General features: G+C 34.6%; 5 protein-coding genes across 9 annotated transcripts in view; 2 read left to right on the top strand and 3 right to left on the bottom strand.

Moving 5' to 3' along the window:
* LOC139511980 (tax1-binding protein 1 homolog B-like) overlaps nt 1–7,193 on the top strand; it is a 28,052-nt gene extending 20,859 nt beyond the window's left edge. For all 5 annotated transcript variants that reach the window (XM_071299223.1, XM_071299225.1, XM_071299224.1 and 2 more), the window contains 6 exons: nt 471–615; nt 1,173–1,247; nt 1,617–1,850; nt 2,398–2,629; nt 3,528–3,585; nt 4,010–7,193. In XM_071299223.1, the coding sequence (XP_071155324.1) occupies nt 471–615; nt 1,173–1,247; nt 1,617–1,850; nt 2,398–2,629; nt 3,528–3,585; nt 4,010–4,247 (982 nt within the window). In that variant the 3' untranslated portion in view covers nt 4,248–7,193. The remainder of the gene's footprint in view (nt 1–470; nt 616–1,172; nt 1,248–1,616; nt 1,851–2,397; nt 2,630–3,527; nt 3,586–4,009) is intronic.
* An 11,967-nt stretch (nt 7,194–19,160) lies between these two features.
* LOC139510816 (uncharacterized) lies at nt 19,161–21,476 on the bottom strand. The gene is made up of 2 exons (XM_071297349.1): nt 20,765–21,476; nt 19,161–19,957 (listed from the first exon to the last, which is right to left on the bottom strand). Exons 1-2 carry the CDS (start codon nt 21,474–21,476, stop codon nt 19,161–19,163), a joined length of 1,509 nt encoding a protein of 502 aa, XP_071153450.1.
* Nucleotides 21,477–21,556: 80 nt separating this feature from the next.
* On the bottom strand, nt 21,557–22,675 carry LOC139510815 (uncharacterized). Its single transcript, XM_071297347.1, has one exon. It carries the CDS (start codon nt 22,673–22,675, stop codon nt 21,557–21,559), a length of 1,119 nt encoding a protein of 372 aa, XP_071153448.1.
* A 793-nt stretch (nt 22,676–23,468) lies between these two features.
* Nucleotides 23,469–24,443, bottom strand: LOC139510814 (uncharacterized). Its single transcript, XM_071297346.1, has one exon. It carries the CDS (start codon nt 24,441–24,443, stop codon nt 23,469–23,471), a length of 975 nt encoding a protein of 324 aa, XP_071153447.1.
* Nucleotides 24,444–25,525: 1,082 nt separating this feature from the next.
* On the top strand, nt 25,526–26,509 carry LOC139510813 (uncharacterized). The gene has a single exon (XM_071297345.1). It carries the CDS (start codon nt 25,526–25,528, stop codon nt 26,507–26,509), a length of 984 nt encoding a protein of 327 aa, XP_071153446.1.
* Nucleotides 26,510–27,205: the final 696 nt, after the last annotated feature.

Raw genomic sequence — 27,205 nt, 5'->3', positions numbered from 1 at the left:
ATTTGTTGAACATTAAAATTCGTGGTTCTTCCGTTCCATGAAATTCACAAAAATTGGTAAACCAAAGAATATTAATGAATCCACAGTATTGAACAATAATTTAATTTTGGATGTAACACGTCTTCTGATTGGCTTTCGTTATTTTGTTATGAGCCCATAGACTAAGGTACCCTTTAAAATGGAATTTAGAATTAAATTATAAGAAATGACTGTAATATTTTTTCTGTCTATTCAAAATAACATAAAAAATGTGGTGCACACTGTTAAATAACCTGCTAGGCACGTTATTCAGTGTGCACCAAATTTTTTTTGTTATTTCTTCATAGACAGAAAAAATATTACAGTCATTCCTTAAATGTTGGTGTCTTTTTTTTTAAACTATTAAGCATGAATATTTTATAAGATAAAAAGATAGTTTATATGTTCCTGTTTTAGAATAACTTTAGAAAACTATTTTTTTCCATTTTTAGATACAAGATAAGTTTAATTGAGGAAAGAAAGAGAGTAGAAAAGCTGAAGAAGGAATTGAAAGAGAAAGATGATGAAATAGAGATGCTGAAAAAAGCATTGATTGAAATTCAAAATGAAAAAGATGTCAAAGTCAGGTCTCTCGAGGTGAGTTTATTGATTGATGATGACAAATGAAATATTACCTGTCTCATATGTCTGCTTTGGACGAAAAACTAGATTGGCCATTTTGTCTGCAGAAGGTTAAAGAGGATCTCTTATGGGACTCCATCTTTCTCCATTAATGAAAATAAGCCATCATTTATAACCTATCCTGCTTTAACTGGCATACAACACCAACGATGAATCTATCTATTAACAAACAATTTTGAAATTTGCCTGTAGAACAGAAATGAGGGTCTGGATGGGGGTCTGTTATTCTGTAAACGTTTAATTTTCACCCCTTTTTTCTCTAATCATTAAAAAATTAACCCCTTTTTTCTCTTATCTTCAAAAAATGAACCCCTTTTTTCTCTAATCTTCATTTTTAAGGGCATTATTATTAAATCATTTAACCCCATCCAAACCCCCAGAAATAGTACTTATTTTATAGATTTCATGTACTTAAAATGCAAAAGTGTATTTCAACACCACACCAAAAGGAAATAATCCACTATTAACTACTACATATTTTATTATTTACCATACTATTTTGTTTATTACAGAACTACATGGCTGACAAAGACAAGACAATAGATGAACTCAACAGAAAGATAAGAGATTCAATTAATTTACATGATGTGAGTAAATTACTTCATATATATATTTTTCAAGCTTTTGCAAGACAAAATAATGAATAATTTGATGCTTTGCTATCACAAAAAATGTGAGATAGATTATTGTGATTTTAAAAAAATCTACATATGAATTTATGTATCAAAATTCAGAATGCAAGTTGAACGCTGTGTTAAAGACTAATTGGTGGCCTTTGGCTGTTGTCTGCTCATTTGGCGGGTTGTTGTCTCTTTGACACATTCCCTATTTCTGTTTATTCCTACCTTTGCCATACTCACCCAATCACCTTATTCACATTGATAAAAACCTTGCTATAATTTTGGAATTTACAGTTATAAGGACTATGCTTAATATTAATCTTATTATCTTAAAAGGGACCATGCAAGATTCCTTCCTTGGAAGGTAGTGGTGCTGCATCTTCCCTTGAGAAACCTAAAACATTGACTGAAGGAAACAGCTACCCATACATGGTATATCCTCCTTACCAGGGACAGACCCAACCTATGGTATACCCTCAGCAGACTCAGGCCTCACCCATAGTTTACCCATCACAACATAGAACAAGCATGTGTCCATCACAGGGTCCAATCCTGTATCCTCATCCACAGGTTAGTATTTGCCAAACTTTGTGAAAACATGACAATTGGGTGTTGTCATGAATCAAACACACAGACCGTGGTGACGGCTGTATAGCCAGTCAAGGTCATTTAAAACTTCCCTCATCATCAAATACACATAAAATATATGAAAATCTGTTGGGAAGTATTGCAAATAGTTTATCTTATAAGAAAATAAACTCACATAAAGTTTTCATAACTTTGAAATGGGACTGTTAATAAAAAAAAATTTGTTTGTTTGAAATGATTTTTATACGACTGAAAGTTGTTTTGAGACTTTATACTGGTTTGGCAATGTTGACGTTGTCGTCTTTGTTGTTGTTGCCTTCATCATTATCCAAAGACATTTAGTTTCCAGACAATAACTTTAGTACAGGTGTAGGAATCTCTATGATAAGTGTGATTACTGTTTGTTGCGATTATTACAGATTTTATAAGAACATTTCATAATTAAAACTAAATGAAAAAGAATATATATATATGAACTGGCTTTTAAACAATTTAATATATTAAACATGCTTGTTAACTTTTATTACAGAATTTCATTCTTCCTCCACAATACAAAAGACGTGCTGAAGAGGGACAAAGTGCTGCAGCTTCCCCTCCAGTTCCCCCTCCCCGTACAGACTTAAAGAAGACACCAACTCAAGAAGATGTTAATCCTGAAGTTAAAGCCTTGGACCCTCCCCTTAGGCCCCTCCCCCCACCAATGATACCCGAGAGACTACAGACATCTAAGACAGCTGAAGTTGTCGCTCTGATATGTGGAGGTATGTAAAATGTATTTGTATATCCTATTTGTGTGTCTTGGGAATTAAAGGTACCTACAATAGATAAATCAGTTTTCCTATAACAAATTCTACTATCTATAAAGAACATAAGGCTTAAAATTATTCTTCAACAATTAGTTTGTCTTTTTATATTTCAAAGAAAAAAACACTACACATCAAATTGAAAAAAAAATCTCATAAGATAAATGACTAACCAATTGAAAATCAAAGTGTACTGGGTGTGCTATTTGTGATTTTTAAGTGGGTCTCATTGGGGTCTAAGTGTGACACGGGATTGACGATTTTTTGTAAGCGTGACAGGTGAAAGTCAAATTATTGTGGCGTGAAAACAGGAAATGAGGTCTTGCGGGACCCGGGAAATGACAAAAAAATGAGAATTGCTTACATACATAGTGTAAGCGGGATACGAGAATCTGACAAAACAGTAAGCGGGATCCGGGATCGGAACCCCCAAATGAGACCCCCTTTTAAGAACATGTTAGAAAGCAAGACATACACATTCAAGAGTGTTTTATATTGATCATGGCATGTGTTGCATTTCATACTTTATTTAAATATACTTAAAAGAATATAATACAGAAATGTTTTGTGAGCAACAGAATTGATATCAATAATATTAATATATCTTTGTTTTGTAATGTATTGGAAATAAAGAATGGATATGGAATGCATGCACATGAAAGAACAATTTAAAAATATGTTGAGGGGAATGACAAATGTATCAAAGGGAATTAAGTTTTTTGTCATGTTCAAATCAAGGAGAGAAAATAGTAACAATTTATTAATGCCAAACCAAATTGGAATAATTTTCCAGTCACAAAATTGGATAATTTCTCTGGTTATATATATATCAATTTTTGAGGTGATTATTTTACAGCAGAAGGAGGAAACAGTATACCATCAGCACCACCCATGCAGGACATGAAAGAAGAAAGGTATGAATAGTATTTACACTAATGGGTTAAACAGATTCTTTCACAGCATCAGGTGTATATTAAAATTAATGTTTCACCACTTGAGACCGTAAATTTTCAATTTCAAAACATGAGGTTTGACAAGTGTATTCATTAAATATCTAGAATTTAACGAAAAAAAGGCTAGAAAAAGTTCAGTGAAAATGGATGTCAATCTTAACTCACACTTAACTCCAAAACATATAAATGAACTGAAATTAGAAACATACAAGACAATCTAAGCCTTCTGACTTGGGGTCAGGCGCAAAACTCGGGACGTATTGTACACAAACAGTACCAATAACTATAGAATAATGCATTGTAGAATAAATATAAAAATGTGACAAAGTGGCATTATATTAATGACTTAAAAGTATAAAACACATTATTTTTTCATTGTTGACAGATTTGTTGATGCTCCTGGTGAAGGGATGAAGATTTGTCCCGTGTGTTCCAGTACTTTTTCGGCTGATGTCAGTGACGCCAATTTTGAGGAGCATGTTATTGGTCACGTTGGTAGAATATGTCCATTGTGTTACAATATTGTTGAAAATTGCACAGACGAAGAATTCCAACGACATGTCAACCAACATCTGGATGTGAAAAACAATTGTGACATTCCTAAAGAGCAAGAATTCGACTAAGTTATTGAAGACTAATTTGATAAGTTTCGAAGATATCTGATTATGTTACTATGTTATTAATATAAAAACATGAAAACATTGGATTTTACCTGAAGGATGATCATGTTCACATGGGAAAATATTTAATAGAAAATCTTGTACACATAAATTTACAATGAATATTTTGTTTGTTGTTGTGGTTATTTATATCATTTTTAGTCTTGACAGTATTGACAACTCTGGTTATGGTACAGAAATGGAGATAAGTGAATTTACTTTCTTTTGATCAATGTAATGTAAAAAAAAAAACATGTGCTTACTTGTAAACTAATGCTTGTTATACTCCTTTGAAGTTATGCTTTAACCCTAGTAAAAGATTTTGTTTTGTTTATGTATCAGCATGGCCATCCAATTATATATATAGTTTTGTTTACAAAACCAAACTTTTTTCAATCCACAATATATATGTAAATCTTTCAAGGACCAAATTGTACAATTTTAATGGGCCATCTGATATTGAAGACATATCTTAGAGTCTTTGAATGTCACAAAAATTACAAATCACACTAACATTTGATATTACATTATATTTGTGTTCTGCTGTTAAAATTTTTGTTATGATTTTTGAAGTGTTTTTACATCCTTTTTTTCTTATTATTGAACAGTAAGGGTTTTGGATATATTTTTTGTGAACATTAATTAAAATGATTTTATTTGAAAATTTATTTTTGGAAGTTTTAAATTCGTCAACATTATTCTTCAGCAATAACATCATTGTTCAGATTGTAAAAAGTTAAATAAAGGCTTGTGGATTTTTTATTTTGATTGATTAAAAAATATTTGCACTGCTGGGTTCAAGAGGAATACAAATAACCGTGAATAATTTTCAGTTGACTGCTATTGCACAGCAACAATAAAATAACTTTATAGAAGTTCAGAAATTGTTTTGAAATATTTTTTTCAATTTATATCCAAACAAAAAAATATAACCTCCTAACCTGAGAGTAATGAATAACAGTCGTCTGCTTGGCTACTTGATTTGATTAGGTGTACAACGTAAACATTTTTTGAATAATTAAAAAAAGTAAGAATTTTAGTAAATTTTTCTTTTTTCCTATATTCAAATTATATTTAGGAATGCAATTTATTTTTGAATTTTTTTTATTTGATACAACTATATAGTGATTACATAAAGACATGAAGGGCTAAAAGAATTTACCCATTTCCCAAAATTCCCAAAATGAACGAAGACATAGAGTGTAGACCTTTAGTGGTTTACTTCTCTGTTCTCTATTCGGTTTTTATATTCAACATGTATAAAATTATCACATTTGAAATCCAAACATTTTTTTCAATCTAGAAGGGTTTCACATTAGATAAATTTTACTTGTATACAAATTCTTTTTTATTGTTAAAATAAGCTTTTCTTATAGTATGATCACATTAATGTTGAATGAATACCTAGTCTGCTATGTGTACCCAAGATAAAATACATATTTTTATATGTGTTGGAGCAATGTGATAAGTTTTGATTTACCCGGTAATTTTGAAAGGTGGAAACTTTTTCTATTTTATATTTTACACTAACCAAGTATATACTCATGTTATAGAGCTTTCCCTTTGTTTCCTTACAAACTATTGTCTCGCACTTTTAAACAAGTTTAATATTACCTGTAGTTATTTTCATTAAATGAATTGTCATCATTCAAAACATGAAGACATCAATATTTTTGTATAGAGTATTAATTTCATGATTTTGTCTCTTAAACATACATGTTTCCCTGGCACCAATAATTGCAGAAAAGAGACTTGGGTGTTAGGTTTCCTGGTAATGACCAGTTTAAGTTTGTGATAAGGTAACCCAGACAAGACATATCTGTGTGAACGGTTTATGTATGGAATGGTTTGATTTATTAACAGTAGATGAAAATAAATAGCCCTTACATAACAATTTCCATGTTTTGAGATACCTTTAATTAATGTATATACATATAGTTTCTTATTTTTGTTTTTTCCCATATATTACTTCTTTTTACAAGTTAATGATCATTTTTGATTTTTTTCATATTTTAAATTGTGATAGTTAGTGTGGTTTTATGTTTATGTTTTTTTGTCCAGTTTACAGTTTATTTTGATTATTTATCTATATTTGTGTTATTTTGTCATCAACTGATATGTGAAGTTCAAGTTATGTGTGTTTAAGTAGCAATCAGCACCAAAATCTTCTGTAACTTCTATTATGAAGACCAATATTTGGATTATGTTCTTATTTTTCTAAACAATTTTTTGCAAGTATTTAAACTAGTCTAGGGCTTCTTATCAGTGACAAACAGTGTAAACTGAAACAGTTCATCTTTTGAAATATTCACGGATAAGTCTTTTGCAGAAAAAACCAAAAAAATCACCAAAATGCAATATAGCATTGAATGATAAATAAAGATATATAGTCATTTCCAGTAATTTCTTTTGTCCGATAAGTCCATGTAATTTGTTTGATTACCCTTAAGTGGACAGATTTATAATTTAGCGAAATAACCAGCCAGCATTGTATTGTAAAAGTTTAACAATTTCTTTCATTGTATTGATGAATCAAATTCAGGTTACAAAATTTGACAAACAGTAACATGATCGGAGGTATGTCTGATTACACTAGATAGCATATATATAAACAAATAAATAAAGGTCGGAATAGACTGCAAACTTTAATCTTTCATAACTATATATTTTTATAAATGCCAAGCTAGATGAAAAAGATAGTTTCTCCCCCTTTTGCCAGATGAAAACTTTATACATGATTTAAATCAACGTTTTAGATAGGGCTTTAATTGTATGGCAAAATGAACACTTCACAGCAGTAAAATTTATCTTGTAAATAGTGCTTTTATCTTTGTTATTTGTTTTTGTTGTTGTACCATATCTAAATATGACTTTTCTGTGATGGAATACACTAATAAATAATATAGAGGATATATGTCTTGGTGTTTTTTATGATATGTTGGGACTTTGTAGAATATTATCTTCTCAATATGGATTGAATAAATACCCTGTTATTGGTGGGTGTTTTAGCAACTTCCAGCACTCATAGGTATATCACTGTGGTGATTTTTTTAGTTGGACAGGCAGAAGTATCTGGAGAAACACCAACCTTTTGTAGAAAAATATCACTATGGAATTTAATTATACTATTTCGATAGAAGTACATAATATTTAGATTGTAACAGGCCACAATATTAGCAGTGCATCATATAGCTTGAAAAATGTTACTATAATCATACCTATTTTCAATAGAAACAATGTCTCTTATTTCAGGCTGAAATTAAATTGAAGAATCACAAACTTTGTTATAAACAGATTCTTACTACCACCAGACTCCAGTGTTTGAAATACTGATCATGTTATGAAAATCAAATTTATTAATTACAAGAAAAATAGAACATTACTACAGACAAACCAACAAATAACTCCTTACAGAAAATAGACATACAAAAAAGTAACCATACATATATTTCAAAAAAGTCTAACTTGGTACAGGCACATAAGGAGGTTGGGTCAGACCTGTTTTACATGTGAACAAACTTACATTAGCCTAGCTAAACAGTATGATGTAAAACACACAACCAAAACACCCTAACCTAAGCCTAACCCTAACACACTCCAGCTACAAACTTTCTCATAGAAAAAAATGGCACATGATTTGGAAAGCAAGGTAAATTTTACAGGAAACTCGCTATCTTTGCTATAGCTGTTACTAAAAAATACTGCCAAACAAGAATAAACATTAATCCCAACAGGTTTAATGACCTTTGACCATAGAAATTTGTGGAATTCCTGGATGTTTTATAACTAATGTCAAGGATTGCTTTGGCTAGGGTTAAGATAAGGGTTAGAGTTAAAATCAGATTAAAACTGATTGAGGGCAAAAATAGGGTTTGCCTTAGGATAGTGGAATTGGAACATTCGAACAGGCCATGTCATAACAATTACACTCAACATTACAATTGAGCTATGGCTAGGATTGGTGCTTGTGAGAAAATTAGATTTACAAATAGGATAAACATTGATTGAGGGCTACAACAAGGTTCGAGTTACAGTCACGAATTGACATATGCAAACATTTTATATCATTTCATAAACATCCATCATCATAATTGAGGTAAAAGCTAGCGTTACGGTTCGAGTTAAACGAGGTTTATGAAAATAAATAAAATTATATTGGGTCTACAAGAGGATTCGCTTTAAGGTAAGGACTTGATATATACAAACATCCTATATTGCCATTGACACCAAGAGTTAAATAAACAAATTATGGCTAGGGTTAGGATAATGGTAAGGTTTGAGACGATATTAACAAAAACAGCATTTAAATTGAATTGTTAGGTCTACAAAAAAGTTTTCATTAGGGTAACGGATTGAACTTGAACAGCATAAGTCATAACATAAACATTCAGCGTAGTAATAAGATTGTGGCTACAGCTAGGGTAATTGTTGAAGATTAGAATTTTCTTTGTTACAGCTACGGCTAGTGGTAAGAAAAATTCTCACCACTAGCCCTAACTCTAACCAAAGCCATAACCCTATGTTTTGAAAATATACTGGTTGAACATGTCAATTGTTATCCTGCGGAAAATACTATTACAGCCCCCACTCAATTGTTTTTCTATTTGTTAATTTTATCTTAACCTTAACCCTAACCTTACCCTTGACCATAATCCTAATTGTAACGTTGAGTGTTTTGATTAATGCTGTTTGTTGTTATCAATTTGTTATTCTAAGGTTAATCCTATTGTCGGACTCTCACAATTTTGATTTTAAAATTGTTATACGATGATGACTGATGTACCCATATTGACTATTTTATTTATTGTGTCTGTTTAGTTAACGCATCAATGTAAATAGAACGGACTTTGATGAGACTATCATCAAAGTGAGAAGGTTAGCGCTATAAAACCAGGTTTGATCCACCATTTTCTACATCTGAAAATGCCTGTACCAAGGCAGGAATATGGCAGTTCTTGTCCATACGTTTTTTGATGCGTCTTGTTATTTGATTTTGCCATGTGATTATGGACTTTCCGAATTGATTTTTCTCTAAGTTCAGTATTTTTGGGATTTTACTTTTTAAATCTATTTGTCAATTTTATATTAACCTTAACCCTAACACTAAACCAAGCCATAAACCTAATTTAAACATTGCGTGTTTATGTTTTGACTAATACTGTTTGATGTCGCCAACTTGCTATCCTCAGGCAAACCCTATTGTAGCCATCACTCAATTTTAATCCTATTTGTAAATTTTAATTTAAGGCAAAGCCTAACCCTAACACTAGCCCTAGCCATAACCCTAATTGTAACACTGAGTGTTTATGTTTCGATTTCAGATATATTTTGCTGTCAATTTGATATCCTAAGGCAAACCTATTGTAACCCGCACTCAATTTTAATCCTATTTTAAAATTTGGTTTAAGCCCAATCCTAACCCTAAACCTATTCCTAGCCATATCCCTAGTTGTAACGGTGAGTGTTTATGTTTTGACTTAAGATATTTCTTGTTGTCAATTTTTTTCCTAAGGCAAACCCTATAGTAGCCCTCACTCAATATTAATCCTATTTGTAAATTTTAATCTAAGCCCAACTCTAACCCTAACCCTATTTTTAGCCATAACCCTAATTGTAACACTGAGTGTTTATGTTTTGACTTAAGATATTTCTTGTTGTGAATTTTTTATCCTAAGGCAAACCCTATTGTAGCCATCACTCAATTTTAATCCTATTTGTTAATTTTAATTTGAGCCCAAATTTAACCGTAACCATAATCCTAATTGTAAGGCTGAGTGTTTATGTCATGACTTATGCTGTTTGTTGTTGTCAATTTGTTATCTTATTGCAAACCAAATTGTTGCCCTCTCAATTTTAATCCTATTTGTAAATTTTAATTTAAACCCAACCCTAACCCTAGCACTAACACGAATTGGAACGCTGAGTGTTTATGTTTTGACTTAGGATGTTTGTTGTTTTCAATTTTTTATCCTATAGCAAACCGAATTGTAGCCCTCACTCAATTCTTATCCTTTTTGTAAATTTCAATTTAAGCCCAACCCTAACCCTAACTCAAACCCTAGCCATAACCCTAACTAAAGGTTTCTGTTTTGACTTATAATGTTTACTGTTGTCAATTTGCTATCCTAAGGCAAATCTATTAAAGCCATCACTCAATTTTAATACTATTTGTCAATTTTAATTTAAGCCCAGTACTAACCCTTACTCTAGCCATTACCCTAATTGTTTCGCTGAGTGTTTATGTTTTGACTAATGATGTTTGTTGTTATCAATTTGTTATCCTAAAGCAAACCCTATTGTAGTCCTCCCCCAATTTTTATTCTATTTGTGAATTTTGATTTAACCCTAATCTTGACCCTAACCATACCCCTAACCCTAGCCATAACCCTAATTGTAACGCTGAGTGTTTTTGTTTTGACTTAAGATATTTCTTGTTGTCAATTTTTTATACGACCGCAAAAATTGAAAATTTTTCGGTCGTATATTGGTATCACGTTGGCGTCGTCGTCTGCGTCGTCGTCGTCGTCCGAATACTTTTAGTTTTCGCACTCTAACTTTAGTTAAAGTCAATAGAAATCTATGAAATTTGAACACAAAGTTTATGACCATAAAAGGAAGGTTGGGATTGATTTTGGAAGTTTTGGTCCCAACAGTTTAGGAATTAGGGGCCAAAAAGGGCCCAAATAAGCATTTTCTTGGTTTTCGCACTATAACTTTAGTTTAAGTAAATAGAAATCTGTGAAATTTTGACACCAGGTTTATGACCACAAAAGGAAGGTTGGGATTGATTTTGGGTGTTTTGGTTACAACTGTTTAGGAATTAGGGGCCACAAAAGGGCCCAAATAAGCATTATTCTTGGTTTTCGCACAATAACTTTAGTATAAGTAAATAGAAATCAATGAAATTTAAATACAAGGTTTATGAACACAAAAGGAAGGTTGGGATTGATATGCCGAATCTAACTGTGTATGTAGATTCTTAATTTTTGGTCTCGTTATCAAATTGGTCTACATTAAGGTCCAAAGGGTCCAAAATTAAACTTAGTTTGATTTTAACAAAAATTGAATTCTTGGGCTTCTTTGATATGCTGATTCTAAACATGTACTTAGATTTTTGATTATGGGCCCAGTTTTCAAGTTGGTCCAAATCAGGATCCAAAATTATTATATTAAGTATTGAATTTTCAATTGCACAGTATTCAGCAATAGCAAGAAATCTTCAATTGCACAGTATTGTGCAATAGCAAGAAATTTTCAATTGCACAGTATTGCACAATAGCAAGAAATCTTCAATTGCACAGTATTGTGCAATAGCAAGTATTTTCAATTACACAGTATTGCGCAATAGCAAGAAGTATCTAATTGCACAATATTGTGCAATAGCAAGAAATTTTCAATTGGAGTTATCTTTCTTTGTTCAGAATAGTAGTTGAATCAACTTAAATCATTGTTTTATACATTATACAATGTATATTCACTTTTACTACCAACTGATAAGTTAAAACATCTTTACCATTCAGTGATAACAATAGTACGGTGACCAAGTCAGAAAAAGTCGCTTATTTAAGGAGTTTAATTGTCATTCGAACTATACGGCTAACATTCACAGTATTGATAGTTCAAAGGTTAAACTCAACATTTTGACTTGTCGTCAAAAAATCGTACGGTGCAATTTTCGTAAAATGGGCTTTGAAGTACGTTAGTTTACTTGAACGGAAAATCGACTTAGAAAAGTTTTGAGGTCTACATTGTAAAATAACATCCGTGATATAATTTCAGTTATTATATACATTGTTGTTACACCTTATTTTAACGATTTCAAATAACGTTTAGCAAAATTAACCCGTTTTTAAAGAGTCTATGGAAAAGATAAACACTACGAATATTTTGCATTTAATAGAGTACGTTTCAATTCAATTTTATCATTTTTTTTAACGCAAAATATAATATAATTAACATTTATATGATATTTCATCCCCTTTTTAATCAATAATATCGAATTCATTTATCTCAGAAGCATTATTTTAACAATTCAAGCAAGACACAAGTCCTAACACTCATATGACGGAGCTATTCGAAGCTCATATATACAGCCTCTTATAGAGACATATAAGTAATGGGGATGTGCTGTATCACATACATTCAAATACTGGGATATGTTCCTTAAAGCAGTAGACATTTTGCTTTCAAATGATAGAGCAGAACGAGATGGAAATTGGTCACTTCCTGCAGATCGTCAACCGTACCAATTACTGAAGGTGGATGCCACTTTACATACTCGATATGTTTCAACTTTCTGAGAATATTCGATCACCTTTTATAGCTGGCTATGCCTTTAGACATAAATCTGGACATTTTTATAACAGTACATGGACTGACATGGCAACAGAAAAGACGTTATAAAATCCTCAGGGGGATCAGGTGGCACTGTAGGCATAAAAAATCAATAGTCTGCGCTTGTTAGATGGACTCTTACTAGACATTTCCTAGAATCCCTTAGTTGTGTAACGCTGAAAGGGGCTAGAAATGATGCAAATTCACAAGAGGAAACAAAATTATCAGCTATGAAAAGAGATGAAGAACATGTTATTGGCATTGTGGACCATTTGAAAGAAGCATGACTGATCTGATCCCTTTGTTGTGGAATCCCATTCTCCATGTCACATCAATTTGCTCACCGCTGTCGAGGAGGGCTTGGAAATGTCTAAACATTTCATCACGTGTGCTCTTTCTTTAGATCAGTACGGAGTTTTATAGTTCTATATCAAAGGCAAAACTAAAAACGTTTGCTAACATGACAACAAAAACAAACCTTAAATTTAAATTTGGGGGAAATGCTTTTAGGTCTCATAAATCCATAACTTGTATTTAGACGTGCACTGATTTTGACAAAAGGTAGAGATGATGTTACCATAGAACATATACTATCGCACCCTGTATGTTCCATTCCAATTTTTCTTTTTCAAGATGACGGCACAATGAGAAAGTCATGCAAGTCTGATTTTGTGAAGCAATTAAAATCTGAAGTCACTTGTGGACTTTTCCTGCCTTCCTTTGCACCATCACTCACAACTTACCTAAGAAATCATGTATTGATGTTAAGAAAGGTAAAACATTCGGTGACCTTGCAGCTATAAAAAAATATGTCCCAATGAATTTCTACAACGCACACAAAAGCAGATGTTGCAGATGTTTTTGACCGCTACGACATGAACAACTCTATTAAGTCTGTCGAAAGGAAACGCCGCAAAAAGTCTACAGCTTCCATCAGATTTTTAGGAGAGAAGTATTCCTAACTGGAACACTTTGACAAATCTCCTATGATTTCACCTCATGTGAGTTTTACATTGCCAGAACGTTGTGTAAAACCCGAAATTGTTAAAGTTATTTATACCAAAACTGTTACAGCAATGTCTTTCTTAACTTGTCTAGCACTCATGATCAAGAGGAGGCCGAAACTTAACGCCTTAAACTTAGACCCGAAGTTTAGAGAAATGGGAAATAGCGGAAGAACAATCATACGGACCTCTAATACAAATGTGATTGTTCTGTGTGTTCACTACTATAAATATATGAGACATACAAGCGAGTTGTGGGTAAAGATGGGGAACATAAGCAGTGTAAAGGATGAGCGAAGATTTTTAACCATTCACTAACTACATGTATATTTGTCTGTCTTTCCCCAACAATTTGTAAACTATTGCCTGATGTACATGCACTTACCGGATGCGACACAACTTTGTCTCTGTTTGGAGTAGGTCAGCAAACTGTCTACAAGACTTTGAGGGACACGCACGACTATTTCATAGGTTTTTAGAGTTTCTGTAATATTGACAAATATGAAGCCCTTGTTTGGGCATGAAAGTTAATACCAAAGCTTTATGATTTGAAAAATCTCTTTGAAACCATCCAATCATAATAATTATCAAATGCGCATCAAGCTTGCCACCAGAAAAGATGTAAGTTTAGTCAGATTAGCTCCCCGTGAGGCGACACCGAAGCAGCATGTTTTACTTACTTCGATTCAAACTAAAAATTTGGACCGCATTACACATTGCTAAACCCCCTATTCCGTCAATTTTAGAATACAGTTGGTGAGAGTTAAATGATTCATTACACCCCGTGTATTTCAAAGGGCATATGTTAGCAGAATTCTTGCAGGATCTTGTGTTTTCATTGAAGGGAAAATCTCCATGTAAAAAGTCTTTTGTTTGTTCGCAACAAAATTTTACATGTCCGGAGCTTTGATACTGTAAACGGTCATAATTATGTAGATATTTCAAATCATGTTCCTTGACAGATGAATCAGAAGATACTCCTGTCATAATTCTGTTGTGTGGATCTGTTTGATTTGAGTTTTGAATTGTAACTGTTTTCGAGGTATTGAGTGCTTTTTAGATTTAAAGAATAACATGAATGAGCTTATGCAAAACACGCCTTCAATCATGATAGTAGGCTTCGGGTAAAATAATAATATTTATCCTTTATTGCTGAGGATGAATGGCAGCCGACAAGGTAACTACTGTAACTTTAACATAATATGTGTATAATAGATCAAGCGTTTGAAAAACGCAAATTTCAAGAATAAATCGATTTCCTGATTAATTTTTGTTTACACTTTCAAGATAATTCATTGTTAATTGATTTGAAGAAATGTCTGTTTCTAAAATTTAACCTAAATTGTTGTATATATCTTCAAATTGTGAAAGTATGGAGGAAAACAAATAAAACAGAATTTGATCTTTGACCTTATTTTATGCAAACCTGTTACCACATTTCTTTTTGACGACATCAATATTTCAAAAGTACTAATTTTTCCGAATCTAATGATATATAATATAGCCATATAGTATCTTTGACGATTAAATCTAAAAAAAAATTGGGTCTGGTCACCGTACTACAAGCACTTTTTTTTCATTTTAAAATTTTATGATGTATTTAAATGAGTAGTTATTGTTGCAAACTCCATTAGAATTTGAATTGAGATCAGTTTTGGAATAAGGGAAAGGGGGATGTGAAAAAATATTGGAAGGGGGGGGGTCAATTTATTCTCATTTCAGATTTCATAAATAAAAAGAAAATTTCTTCAAACATTTTTTTGAGAGGATTAATATTCAACAGCATAGTGAATTGCTCAATGGCAAAAAAAAAATTAAGTTAATTAGACCACATTCATTCTGTGTCAGAAACCTATGCTGTGTCAACTATTTAATTTTAAATTTAAATAAGTTTGAAGAAGAAATCTTTAATTGGTTTGTAAGATCTTGACATTTTTTTTGTGTAAAAAACCCATATAATGTCAAAAATTTGATCACAATCCAAATTCAGAGCTGAATCAAGCTTGAATGTTTTGTCCATACTTGCCCCAACTGTTCAGGGTTCGACCTCTTCGGTCGTATAAAGCTGCGCCCTGCGGAGCACCTGATTATCCTAAGGAAAACCCTATTGTAGCCCTTACTAAATTGCAATCCTATTTGTGAATTTTAATTTAACCCTAACCCTTACCCTAATCCTTACCCTAGCCATTACCCTAATTGTTACGCTGGGTGTTTATGTTTTGACTTCTGATGTCTGACTTTGTCAATTTGTTATCCTAAAGCAAACCCTATTGTAAGCCTCCCTCAATTTTTATCCTATTTGTGAATTTTGATTTAACCCCATCTTCGCTAGCCAAGGGTTACGATCCACTCCCGCTCTCTTCACCGTTGGCAGATTGAGCCAACATTTGTGATATAAATGTTGCGCCATCTATCGGAAGATTAAAGTCAAGCCCATTCCGAATACATTATTCTTGACCAAAGGTAGCACTTGGACTCTTCAATTTGGAGGTAAAAACACGGTAGCGTCAATATTCTACCCACTTGGTAAAGCCGGAAACGAAAATATACGTCAACATTCATGCATTTGTGCATGAAACATACACAGGAACTTCTATTAGTTGATTAAAAACATTCAAGTTGCCACTAAGTATAGTCGTATGTTTAGTGACGTAAAGACTTGTTGCACAATAAACACGTGACAATTGTTTACAAACACTTTCTACATTTACACGTGATCATGTTATAGGCGCTATTTGATTGGATGCAGCGAGTTTCTACTGCAACCAATAAAAATCCTTACCTTGTGTCTCCGAAATATTATCTCAATCCGCCAAGGGTGAAGAGAGCGGGAGTGGATCGTATATATATATATATATATAACCCTTGGCTAGCGAAGATGATTTAACCCTAACCCTGACCCTAACCATACCCTAACCCTAGCCATAACCCTAATTGTAACGCTGAGTGTTTTTGTTTTGACTAAAGATATTTCTTGTTGTCAATTTTTTATCCTAAGGAACACTATTGTAGCCCTAACTAAATTTCAATCCTATTTGTGAATTTTAATTTAACTCTAACCCTTACCCTAACCCTAACCCTAGCCATTACCCTAATTGTACTGTTTAGTGTTTATGTTTTGACTTCTGATGTCTGACTTTGTCAATTTGTTATCATAAGGTAAACCCTATTGTAACCCACACTTAATTTTAATAATTCTATTCGTAAATTTTAATTTAACCCTAACCCTAACCCTAACCCTAGCCATAACCCTAATTGTAACGCTGAGTGTTTATATTTTTACTTAAGATTTTTTTGTTGTCAATTTGTTATCCTAAGGTAAACCCTATTGTAGCCCTAACTCATTTTTAATCCTATTTGTATTTTTTTATTTAAGCCTAACCCTAACCCCAACCCAACCCCTAGCCATAACCCTAATTGGAATGCAGAGTGTTTATGTTTTGACTTATGATGCCTGTTATTGTCAATTTGTTATCCTAAGGCAAACCCTAGTGTAGCCCTAACTCATTTTTTATCCTATTGGAAATATTAATTTAACCCAACTCTAACCATATTGCTGTCTATAACCCTCACACTAATGCGGTATATAACCCTAACCTTAACGATACCTATAACCTTAACCCTAAGACTGTCTATAACTCTAACCCTAATGATGTCTATAACCCTAACCCTAATGATGTCTATAACCCTAATGATGTCTATAACCCTAAACCTAATGATGTCTATAACCCTTTAGCTGTCTATAACACTAACCCTAATGATGTCTACAACCCTTTAGCTGTCTATAACCCTAACCCTAATTATGTCTATAAACCTAACCCTAATGATGTCTATAACCCTAATGATGTCTATAATCCTGACCCTACTGATGTCTTTAACCCTAATGATGTCTATAACCCTAATGATGTCTATAACCCTAACCCTAATGATGTCTATAACCCTAATGATGTCTATAACCCTAATGATGTCTATAACCTTAATGATGTATACCCTAATGATGTCTATAACCCTAATGATGTCTACCCTAATGATGTCTATAACCCTAATGATGTCTATAACCCTAACCCTAATGATGTCTTTAACCTTAACCCTAATGATGTCTTTAACCCTAACCCTAATGATGTCTTTAACCCTAACCCTAATGATGTCTATAACCCTAACCCTAATGCTGTCTATAACCCTAACCCTAATAATGTCTATAACCCTAACCCTAATGATGTCTATAACCCTAATGATGTCTATAACCCTAACCCTAATGCTGTCTTTAACCCCAACACTAATGATGTCTATAACCCTAACCCTAATGATGTCTATAACCCTAATGATGTCTATAACCCTAATGATGTCTATAACCTTAATGATATCTACCCTAATGATGTCTATAACCCTAATGATGTCTACCCTAATGATGTCTATAACCCTAATGATGTCTATAACCCTAACCCTAATGATGTCTTTAACCTTAACCCTAATGATGTCTATAACCCTAACCCTAATGATGTCTTTAACTCTAACCCTAATGCTGTCTATAACCCTAACCCTAATAATGTCTATAACCCTAACCCTAATGCTGTCTATAACCCTAACCCTAATGATGTCTATAACCCTAACCCTAATGCTGTCTGTAACCCCAACACTAATGATGTCTATAACCCTAACCCTAATGATGTCTATAACCCTAATGATGTCTATAACCCTAATGATGTCTATAACCCTAATGATGTCTATAACCCTAACCCTAATGATGTCTATAACCCTAATGATGTCTATAACCCTAACCCTAATGATGTCTATAACCTTAACCCTAATGATGTCTATAACCCTAACCCTAATGATGTCTATAACCCTAACCCTAATGATGTCTATAACCTTAACCCTAATGATGTCTTTAACCCTAACCCTAATGATGTCTTTAACCTTAACCCTAATGATGTCTATAACCCTAACCCTAATGATGTCTTTAACCCTAACCCTAATGATGTCTATAACCCTAACCCTAATGCTGTCTATAACCTACCTATTAATGTCTATAACCCTAACCCTTATGCTGTCTATAACCCTAATGATGTCTATAACCCTAACCCTAATGCTGTCTTTAACCCCAACCCTAATGATGTCTATAACCCTAACCCTAATGATGTTATAGATGATAGTTCAGGCAACGATATTACAACAACTGTTCAGCCATTACATTTAATATACAAGTACGTATTTCCGCCCAAGGCGACGTCACTGACAATACGACGTCGACAATAGACATGTACAATAGTTGGAACGTTATGTTCCCGCGATAATCTCAACATACTGGGGCCGCGAAAAAGTAAAAATTATCACAATTTTCTAAAAATCTCAATTGTCCATTAAAAATAATATCACTTTGAAATTGTCTCTCGCGTTGTGTTTTTCTTTGTAATACTGAGCAAATCATATAAAAACGGAAATTACATTTAACGATTAAATTCAATTAAAGTCTCTCATGAAATAAAATAAAATTCAACTTTGCACTAAAACGTGTAATTGTTAATGTTCATCGCTAACATCACTGGTGAATCCACTTCTGTATCGTCTCACGGGCTTTTAGACTAGCTTTTCGTTTCGGTCTGTCCTCCATATGTTCCTGTTCACCAATTGGAAAGTTGGAGTTGTTTGTCATCGTTTGTGTTACTTCCAACGGATATAATTTTGCGATCGGTCTTGTAGTTTCTCCTGTGCTGGTCCTTATTCGTGCTGATCTTACAAGTCCATCATTACCTCTGGCTAGTTCGGTTACGATCCCAATTTTCCAGTTTATCCTCGGACATTCGTTGTGAATTTGTACGATGTGTCCTGTATTTATTAATTGTTCATTTTTTCCGATTGTCCTATGAAATTCGCGTAAAGACGTAAGGTATTCGGATTTCCATCTTTTCCAGAAATGTTGAATCAATTGTGTTTGTCTGTATACACTTTTATTAAGATCTTTATGTCCCATGTAAGTCGGGTCTAGGATATTCTCAATTTCTGATTGCGGGTACGGTAATGTTGAAATGCGCCTTCCGTATAGTAGATGAGACGGAGTTAAAGCTTCACAGTCTTTGATATCGGACGATGGATATGTTAGCGGTCTGTCATTTGAGATAGTTTCTATTTCCGTAACAACTGTTTGAAGTGTTTCCATATTTACTTGGGATCGTCCAAGCACTTTCTTCAAACTTGTCTTCGTCAGAGCAATCAAGCGCTCCCAAAATCCACCATACCAAGGTGCACGTTTCGGTATGAATCTCCACTCTACACCGTGTGTTGATAAAGTATCTTTAACTATATCCGATTCACATAATCTTTTTATTTCTGCAGATCCTGCAATGAATGTAGTTGCATTGTCAGATACTAGAATTTTAGGCAAAGATTTACGGCTAACAAAGCGTCGAAATGCCTGAATAAATGAAGTTTGGAACTACTTCGAGGTGAACTGCTCTTGTCGATGCGCATGTAAATAAACATATATACGCTTTCCTTAAAGTTCCTTCTGAGTTTTTTATGTATAAAGCACCTGTATAATCGACTCCTGTGACGGTAAATGGCGAAGCTTCCTGTACTCTTATTTTCGGTAGGGGTGGCGGATCCGGTTTGTTGTAAGATTTTCCCATAACTTTGCGGCAAGTTACACATTTGTTTAATAACTTCTTAACAAATTGTCGAAGTGTCGGTACCCAATACGATTGTCGTACATAAGTAAGCGTAGCATTTAGTCCAGAATGGAGTGAACGTTCGTGTGCGTCTATCACTATCAGTTTGGTAAGTGGATGATTTGCAGGTATAAGATATGGAAATTTAGTATTCTCTGAAATCGGTGCATTGTGAATCCTTCCGTTGCATCTCACAAGGCCATCGTCATCTATGAAGAGTCCTAATTGTCTTATTCTTGGATATTTCATTGTGTTTTTATTTCGTGTGTCCTGTAAACTTTTTATTTCGGCGGAATATGAAGATTTTTGGCAATCTAATATCCATGAACGCACCGCGGTATTAATATCATTTGTCGTCAAGACTCCACTTTTTCTTAGATGTTTGGAAATCGGCAATTAGATATGAACCGACGAACGTAAGCGGTTACTCGAATCAATTTCCTGAAAGTCCCATATTTCGAAATGTCTATGATGTTACCAATACCATAGTTATCAGTATGAACGTCATTGTTTAGAAATTCCTCGTCGTCGTTTTCTCCTGTAATTGTCAATACTGCTTTACTTGTTGGAGTTATTTCTGGCCATTTTGTCTGATTCGTTAACCAATTTGGTCCTTTTTTCCAAATGACACTATTGATGTATTGATCGGCGTCAATTCCTCGTGTTAAGAGATCTGCTGGATTGTATTCTGTAGGACAATATCTCCATTCATGTTGATTTGTAGATTCCGTTATTTCTCGCACTCGATTGGCAATAAATCGTTTTAACGGTTTCGACGATTTTAACCAGTGTAATACTATGCAGCTATCCGACCAGAAAAACACGTTTTTACATTCAAAAGTCGATTTTACATGTGACGCTAGTCTAGTTCCAATAACTGCGGCCATAAGTTCTAGTTGCGGTAATGTTAGGTTTTTCACTGGCGCTACTCTGCTTTTCGCCATCACTAGCGTGGTTTCGGTTCCGTTGTTCAGATATGCAGTCGCTCCATACGCTTTTGGACTTGCATCGCAAAATACATGTAGTTCAAATTGTTCCGAAGTAGAATTAACGGAGAAATAATATCTCGGAAATACGATTTGTGTCGCTTTCTCTAAGTCGCTTGCTACATTAATCCAAGTAGCCTTAAAGTTTTCCGGAACTGGTTCATCCCAATCAAGTTTACTTTTCCATAGCTCCTGTATGAGCATCTTTGCTCGTATTGTTACGGGGCTGAGTATTCCAAGTTGATCGTATACTTTCGAAGAATATTTCAAAATCTCCCTTTTTGTTACAATGTTCTCGCTTCCTTATAATACGTATTAGCTTCATCCTCGTTCTGTAAACTTGTCAGAATGTTGTCCACGTACAAGTCTCTTTCCATCAATGTAGATGTTGTACTGTTGTAACGTTGTAAATGTTTCAGTATCGTGGCGTTAAGCATAAACGGCGAACAAGTCGCTCCGAAAAGGACGGATTTGAACCTGTAAGTCTGTAGATTACTTGTTGGGTCGGATGGGTTACTGAGCCACAAGAAACGTGTAGCGTCTCGGTCATCTTCGTTTAATCCAACATGTAAAAAGGCCTTTTCAATATCCGTTGTTATGGCGACAGGGTTGGCTCTAAATCTCATCAGGATTTTTGTCAGGTCGTTTAGTTTCGGCGGTATGTCCAAGAGGCAGTCATTCAAACTAGGCGAATTAGGCGACTGGCGGCAACTGCAGTCATAAACGATTCGGATAGGCGTAGTGCTTGATTCCTTCTGTACTGGATGGTGAGGAATATAGTGTATTTTTTCTTGACTTTCAGCTGTTTCATCCACTCTCTCTATGAATCCCCTTCGTTCCTGTTCTTGTATAATGTTCCCGTACTTCTTTAACATATCAGGTTTTTGGGTAAGTCTTTTAATGACGTTTTCTGTCCTTCTTTTCGTGACTGCTAAATTTGTAGGCAATTCATCATGATCCTGTTTCCATGTTAACCTATCGAAATACTTATTTTCTCTGAACTCAATTGATCTGGCCTGGTATGCTTTAATGTAGTCATCGTCGTCTTCGTCTAACTCCTTACTATTTATACCTATTGATTCTAAATTCCAAAATCTCTCTAAATTGTATTCTTCATCTTTGTGTGATATTAGAATATTAAACATGCTAGTTTTCGACGTGTTAGTTTTCTTACTGTATGTAGGTCCCGAAAGCAAATATCCTATCTTGGATTTCACGGCGGTCGGACCGTTTCCCCGTACAATATGGTCTTCTACAATGTCCCAGTAGTGATCTGCACCTACAAGCAACGATATCTCAAATGAATCTTGCTGCGTCATCGTGTGTGCTAACTTCAAACCACGTAAATAACCGTTCTGTGTATCAATATTACGTATGTGATTCTGTAGAGGCGTGGCGATCATCGGTACTATCAGTACTTTGATTGGCAATACGTGTCCTGCATCGGTTTTCAGATAGATTGTTGTCTTTTCTAAGTGTCTCGTGTTTTTCTCTTCACCTCCAAATGCCGATAAATGTATTATCTCTGTTCCTTCTATCTGTAAATTGAGTTTATTCGCTAAGTTCTGCGTCAAAAACGATCTTTGAGCTCCTTCGTCAAAAAGAATATTCGTATCGATAAAGTGCTGGTTCGAACCTACTTGAGATACGGCGGTTTTCAATAGTACATTTGATCGCGATTCTGTCGATTGAGAATACAAAATGGTAGTATCTTCTTCTGTATCATGAAGTTCATTTACGAGTTGAACGTTGTCGATGACGGGTTTGACGGGTTGCTGTTCTGGTTATCTTTCGCGTGGAAGTTCGTATGCGCTGAGTTACTACTCCCGTTTCTATTGTTTACCTCATTCACTGGTTTTATGTTGTTTGTTGGACGTGCATTACACAAGCTTGTATGGTGTTTCTTACCACAATTTCTACATGTATGTTTAGATTTACATTCATTTATTCTGTGTTTACCGAGGCAGTTAAAGCATAACTTATCACGTTTTACTATCATCATACGGGATTCTGTGTCGGTTATTTTACTGCACTGGGTAGGTGCGTGTATTTCATGACAAAATACACAAGGTCTTGTCTCAATATTCTTGAAAGATTTGGATTTTGCCGATTTCGCTCCGGCAAAGAAAGACGATGTTGTGGGCAAATGGTTTGTCGACTCTATCTCTTGTCCTGAGTCTATTATATTTATTTCATCTAAAATGCTTTTACGGAGGTCCCGTAATACCCAAGTTTGTATTCTATGGTCTCGCGCGAGATGTTGTCTGACTTCCCCGGGTAATTTTTCATAATAATCGGAACAAACAGAGTACCGTATGTTTCTTGTGTCTGACCTAAAGCTTCTAATCCCCTGACGTAACTTTCCATTTTATCGTAAAAACTTCGTAAGCCTGTTAGATTATTTCTGGGCGAAGGGATTTCTAATAATGCCTGCATGTATGCATTTATGATTTTGTCTTGTTGACCGAACCTCTCTTTTAATAAATTTACGGCTTCATCGTAGTTTACATTTGTTAGTGCGAACCCTGCTATAGAATCTAGTGCTTCATGTTCTAGCTGTGCTTTCAAGTAATTGAATTTTTGTACATTTGTAAGTGACAAGTTAAGGTGTACGGCCGACTCATATGAGTCCCAGAAAGTTTGCCATTCTAAGATGTTGCCTGAGAATATTGGAAGCGAAAGTTTTGGTAGGCGGTGACTACTAGCTGACGAAAATGTACTTTGCTGTGTGTTGAACGTATGACTGGCTTGTACAGACGGGTTCTCAAACGACTGTGCGTTGTGTGGGTTTGCTATGTTGTGCGTTGGAACAAACGGTATAGTTTCTGGATTTAATGTGTGGGTTGTTGTATGTGAATCAATATGACGTGACTGTGGTGTTTGGACATTTTGTATGAACTTACGTATGTGGCGAATCTTCGTTTCCATATCCACTGAATATTCGTCTGAATCAATAATCTCATTTTCCACATTTTCCGGTTCTGTTAACTTTAGAATTTGTTCGTTTAAGTCCTCAAACAATGTTTGTTTTTGCACTAGTTTTCCGAGTGTTGCAATAACTTCTTCTTCGTCGAAATTCGAATTTTCCTTCGCTTCATCTAATCTTCGGAATAATCTGGTAACAGCGCTTCTGTTCCCCGATCGGACTGATTTCAATTTTACGAGATCCATTGGTCAAGGCACCATAAATATAGATGATAGTTCAGGGAACGATATTACAACAATTGTTCAGCCATTACATTTAATATACAAGTACGTATTTCCGCCCAAGGCGACGTCACTGACAATACGACGTCGACAATAGACATGTACAATAGTTGGAACGTTATGTTCCCGCGATAATCTCAACAGATGTCTATAACCCTAACCCTAATGATGTTTATAACCTTAACCCTAATGATGTCTATAACCCTAACACTAATGATGTCTATAACCCTAACCCTAATGATGTCTATAACCTTAACCCTAATGATGTCTATAACCCTAATCCTAATCATGTCTATAACCCTAACCTTAATGCTGTCTATAACCCTAACCCTAATGATGTCTATAACCCTAACCCTAATGCAGTAAATAACCCTAACCCTATTGATGCCTATAACCCTAACCCTAATGCTGGCTATAACCCTAACCCTAATGATGTCTATAACCTTAACCCTAATGCTGTCTATAACCCTAACCCTAATGATGTCTATAACCCTAACCCTAATGCAGTAGATAACCCTAACCCTATTGATGTCTATAACCCTAACCCTAATGCTGGCTATAACCCTAACCCTAATGATGTCTATAACCCTAACCCTAATGCTGTAGATAACCCTACCCTATTGATGTCTATAACCCTAACCCTAATGCTGTCTGTTAAGAATTGCGCTAATATTAACGTACCTTTTTGCGGTACGGCCGCTATCTTTGTGACGTCGCGTAATTGTTATACTTTATGTTGTATTGAATAGAAACGTATAATGGCAGACGTAGTTCTATCTTTAACGCCTTAGTTAGCTTACGATCAAATACACAACGCAACGCAATAATCTACATTGGTGCCGTGACCAGGATCTAAATATCCGTTGTTATTACCAACACACCACAGTCTTACGTCCTTAATCGTAATGGATGCACACACAAAGACTTTACATGCCGGACGTAACAGTACAATCGCATATATTCAACAGAAATATTGGATACCGAGAATAAGGCAGTGCGTAAAATCACAAATTCGTAAATGCGTCCAATGCATAAAAATATCAGGAATGCCTTACAGCGCACCCGATCCGCCACCGCTACCTAAAGATCGAGTCAACTACGATTATCCTTTTTCAGTAACCAGCGTTGATTTCACAGGAGCTTTGTATACAAAAGGAAAACACAACGAATTAAGCAAAACATATATTTGTTTATTCACTTGCGCCGCTACACGAGCTATACACTTGGAGATAGTCACAGATTTAACCGAGGAGTCTTTCATGCTTGCTTTTAAAAGATTTGTTGCTAGGAGATCTACACCAAGGATTATGTTGTCCGATAATGCAACAACCTTCAAGGCAGCCGCCGAAAAGATTACAAGATCAAGCCAAGACAACCGAATACAAGAAAAACTTGCCGATCAAGGAACTGAGTGGAAATTCATACCCAACCGTGCACCGTGGTTTGGAGGCTTTTGGGAACGCCTAATTGGACTCACGAAAAAGTCAATTAAAGCAATACTAGGAAAGTCATGTGTCTCTACGGAAATGTTGAATACAATTATAATCGAACTCGAGGGAACTCTAAACAATCGTCCTATAACTCACATTTCTACTGATATTAAAGATCCCGAACCGCTGACGCCAGCGCACCTCTTATATGGTCGTCGACTTGACAACCGATCGGATCAGAATATTGACAGTGTTACTTCCGAAGATTTGCACGTGAAACTGAATAAAAATCTACAGAGAAATAATGAACTAATCAACCATTTTCGCTCAAGATGGAAACACGAATATCTGACGTCACTCCGTGAATTCCACCGTACATCTGGAAGAAACGAACAAACAATACAAATAGGTGACATTGTACAAGTACACAATGACACAAATCGTATAATGTGGAAATTAGCAGTTGTACAAGATTTAGTTCGTGGAAAGGATGGACTCATTCGATCAGCTGTTATCAAGACCGACACAGGAATCACCAACCGTCCGATTGTGAAGCTCTATCCGTTGGAAATACGCAGTACACATGATGACAGTGAATGAACTTTTCTGCCCTGGAGAACTTTTCTGCCCTGGAGAAATTAGTGGATGTATAGACTGTTCAATTAACTCCAGTTATTATATAGACTTGTAAAAGTGTTAAATTATTCAGACGTGAACAGTTAAAATACTATTGAGAGACTTTAAATATGATTTTATTTCTTTTTATGTCACAATTTACGAATTTTTCATATTGTATTTCAAATTTAAGTTAAATATCATTTTCTGCGGCCCCAGAATGTTAAGAATTGCGCTAATATTAACGTACCTTTTTGCGGTACGGCCGCTATCTTTGTGACGTCGCGTAATTGTTATACTTTATGTTGTATTGAATAGAAACGTATAATGGCAGACGTAGTTCTATCTTTAACGCCTTAGTTAGCTTACGATCAAATACACAACGCAACGCAATAATCTACATTGTCTATAACCCTAACCCTAATGATGTCTATAACCCTAACCCTAATGATGTCTATAACCTTAACCCGTATGCTGTCTATAACCCTATTGATGTATATAACCCTAACCCTAATGATGTCTATAACCCTAACCCTAATGATGTCTATAACCCTAACCCTAATGATGTCTATAACCCTAACCCTAATGATGTCTATAACCCTAACCCTAATGATGTCTATAACCCTAACCCTAATGCTGTAGATAACACTAATGATGTCTATAACCCTTACCCTAAGAATG

Source organism: Mytilus edulis, chromosome 2 (genome assembly GCF_963676685.1).
Source record: "Mytilus edulis chromosome 2, xbMytEdul2.2, whole genome shotgun sequence".
NCBI lineage: Eukaryota > Metazoa > Mollusca > Bivalvia > Mytilida > Mytilidae > Mytilus > Mytilus edulis.
The sequence above is the reverse complement of the archived record's forward strand: the minus strand, read 5'-3'. Positions and strand labels throughout refer to the sequence as shown.

Coding starts and splice junctions, on each gene's coding strand:
- LOC139510816 (XM_071297349.1), bottom strand. CDS start 21,476: ATGCTCATACAGGAGCTATGGAAAAGTAAACTTGATTGGGATGAACCA. Junction 19,958..20,764: donor TACTGATAACTATGGTATTG/GTAACATCATAG, acceptor CATTCATTGCAG/GATCTGCAGAAATAAAAAGA.
- LOC139510815 (XM_071297347.1), bottom strand. CDS start 22,675: ATGATCGCCACGCCTCTACAGAATCACATACGTAATATTGATACACAG.
- LOC139510813 (XM_071297345.1), top strand. CDS start 25,526: ATGCCTTACAGCGCACCCGATCCGCCACCGCTACCTAAAGATCGAGTC.
- LOC139510814 (XM_071297346.1), bottom strand. CDS start 24,443: ATGGATCTCGTAAAATTGAAATCAGTCCGATCGGGGAACAGAAGCGCT.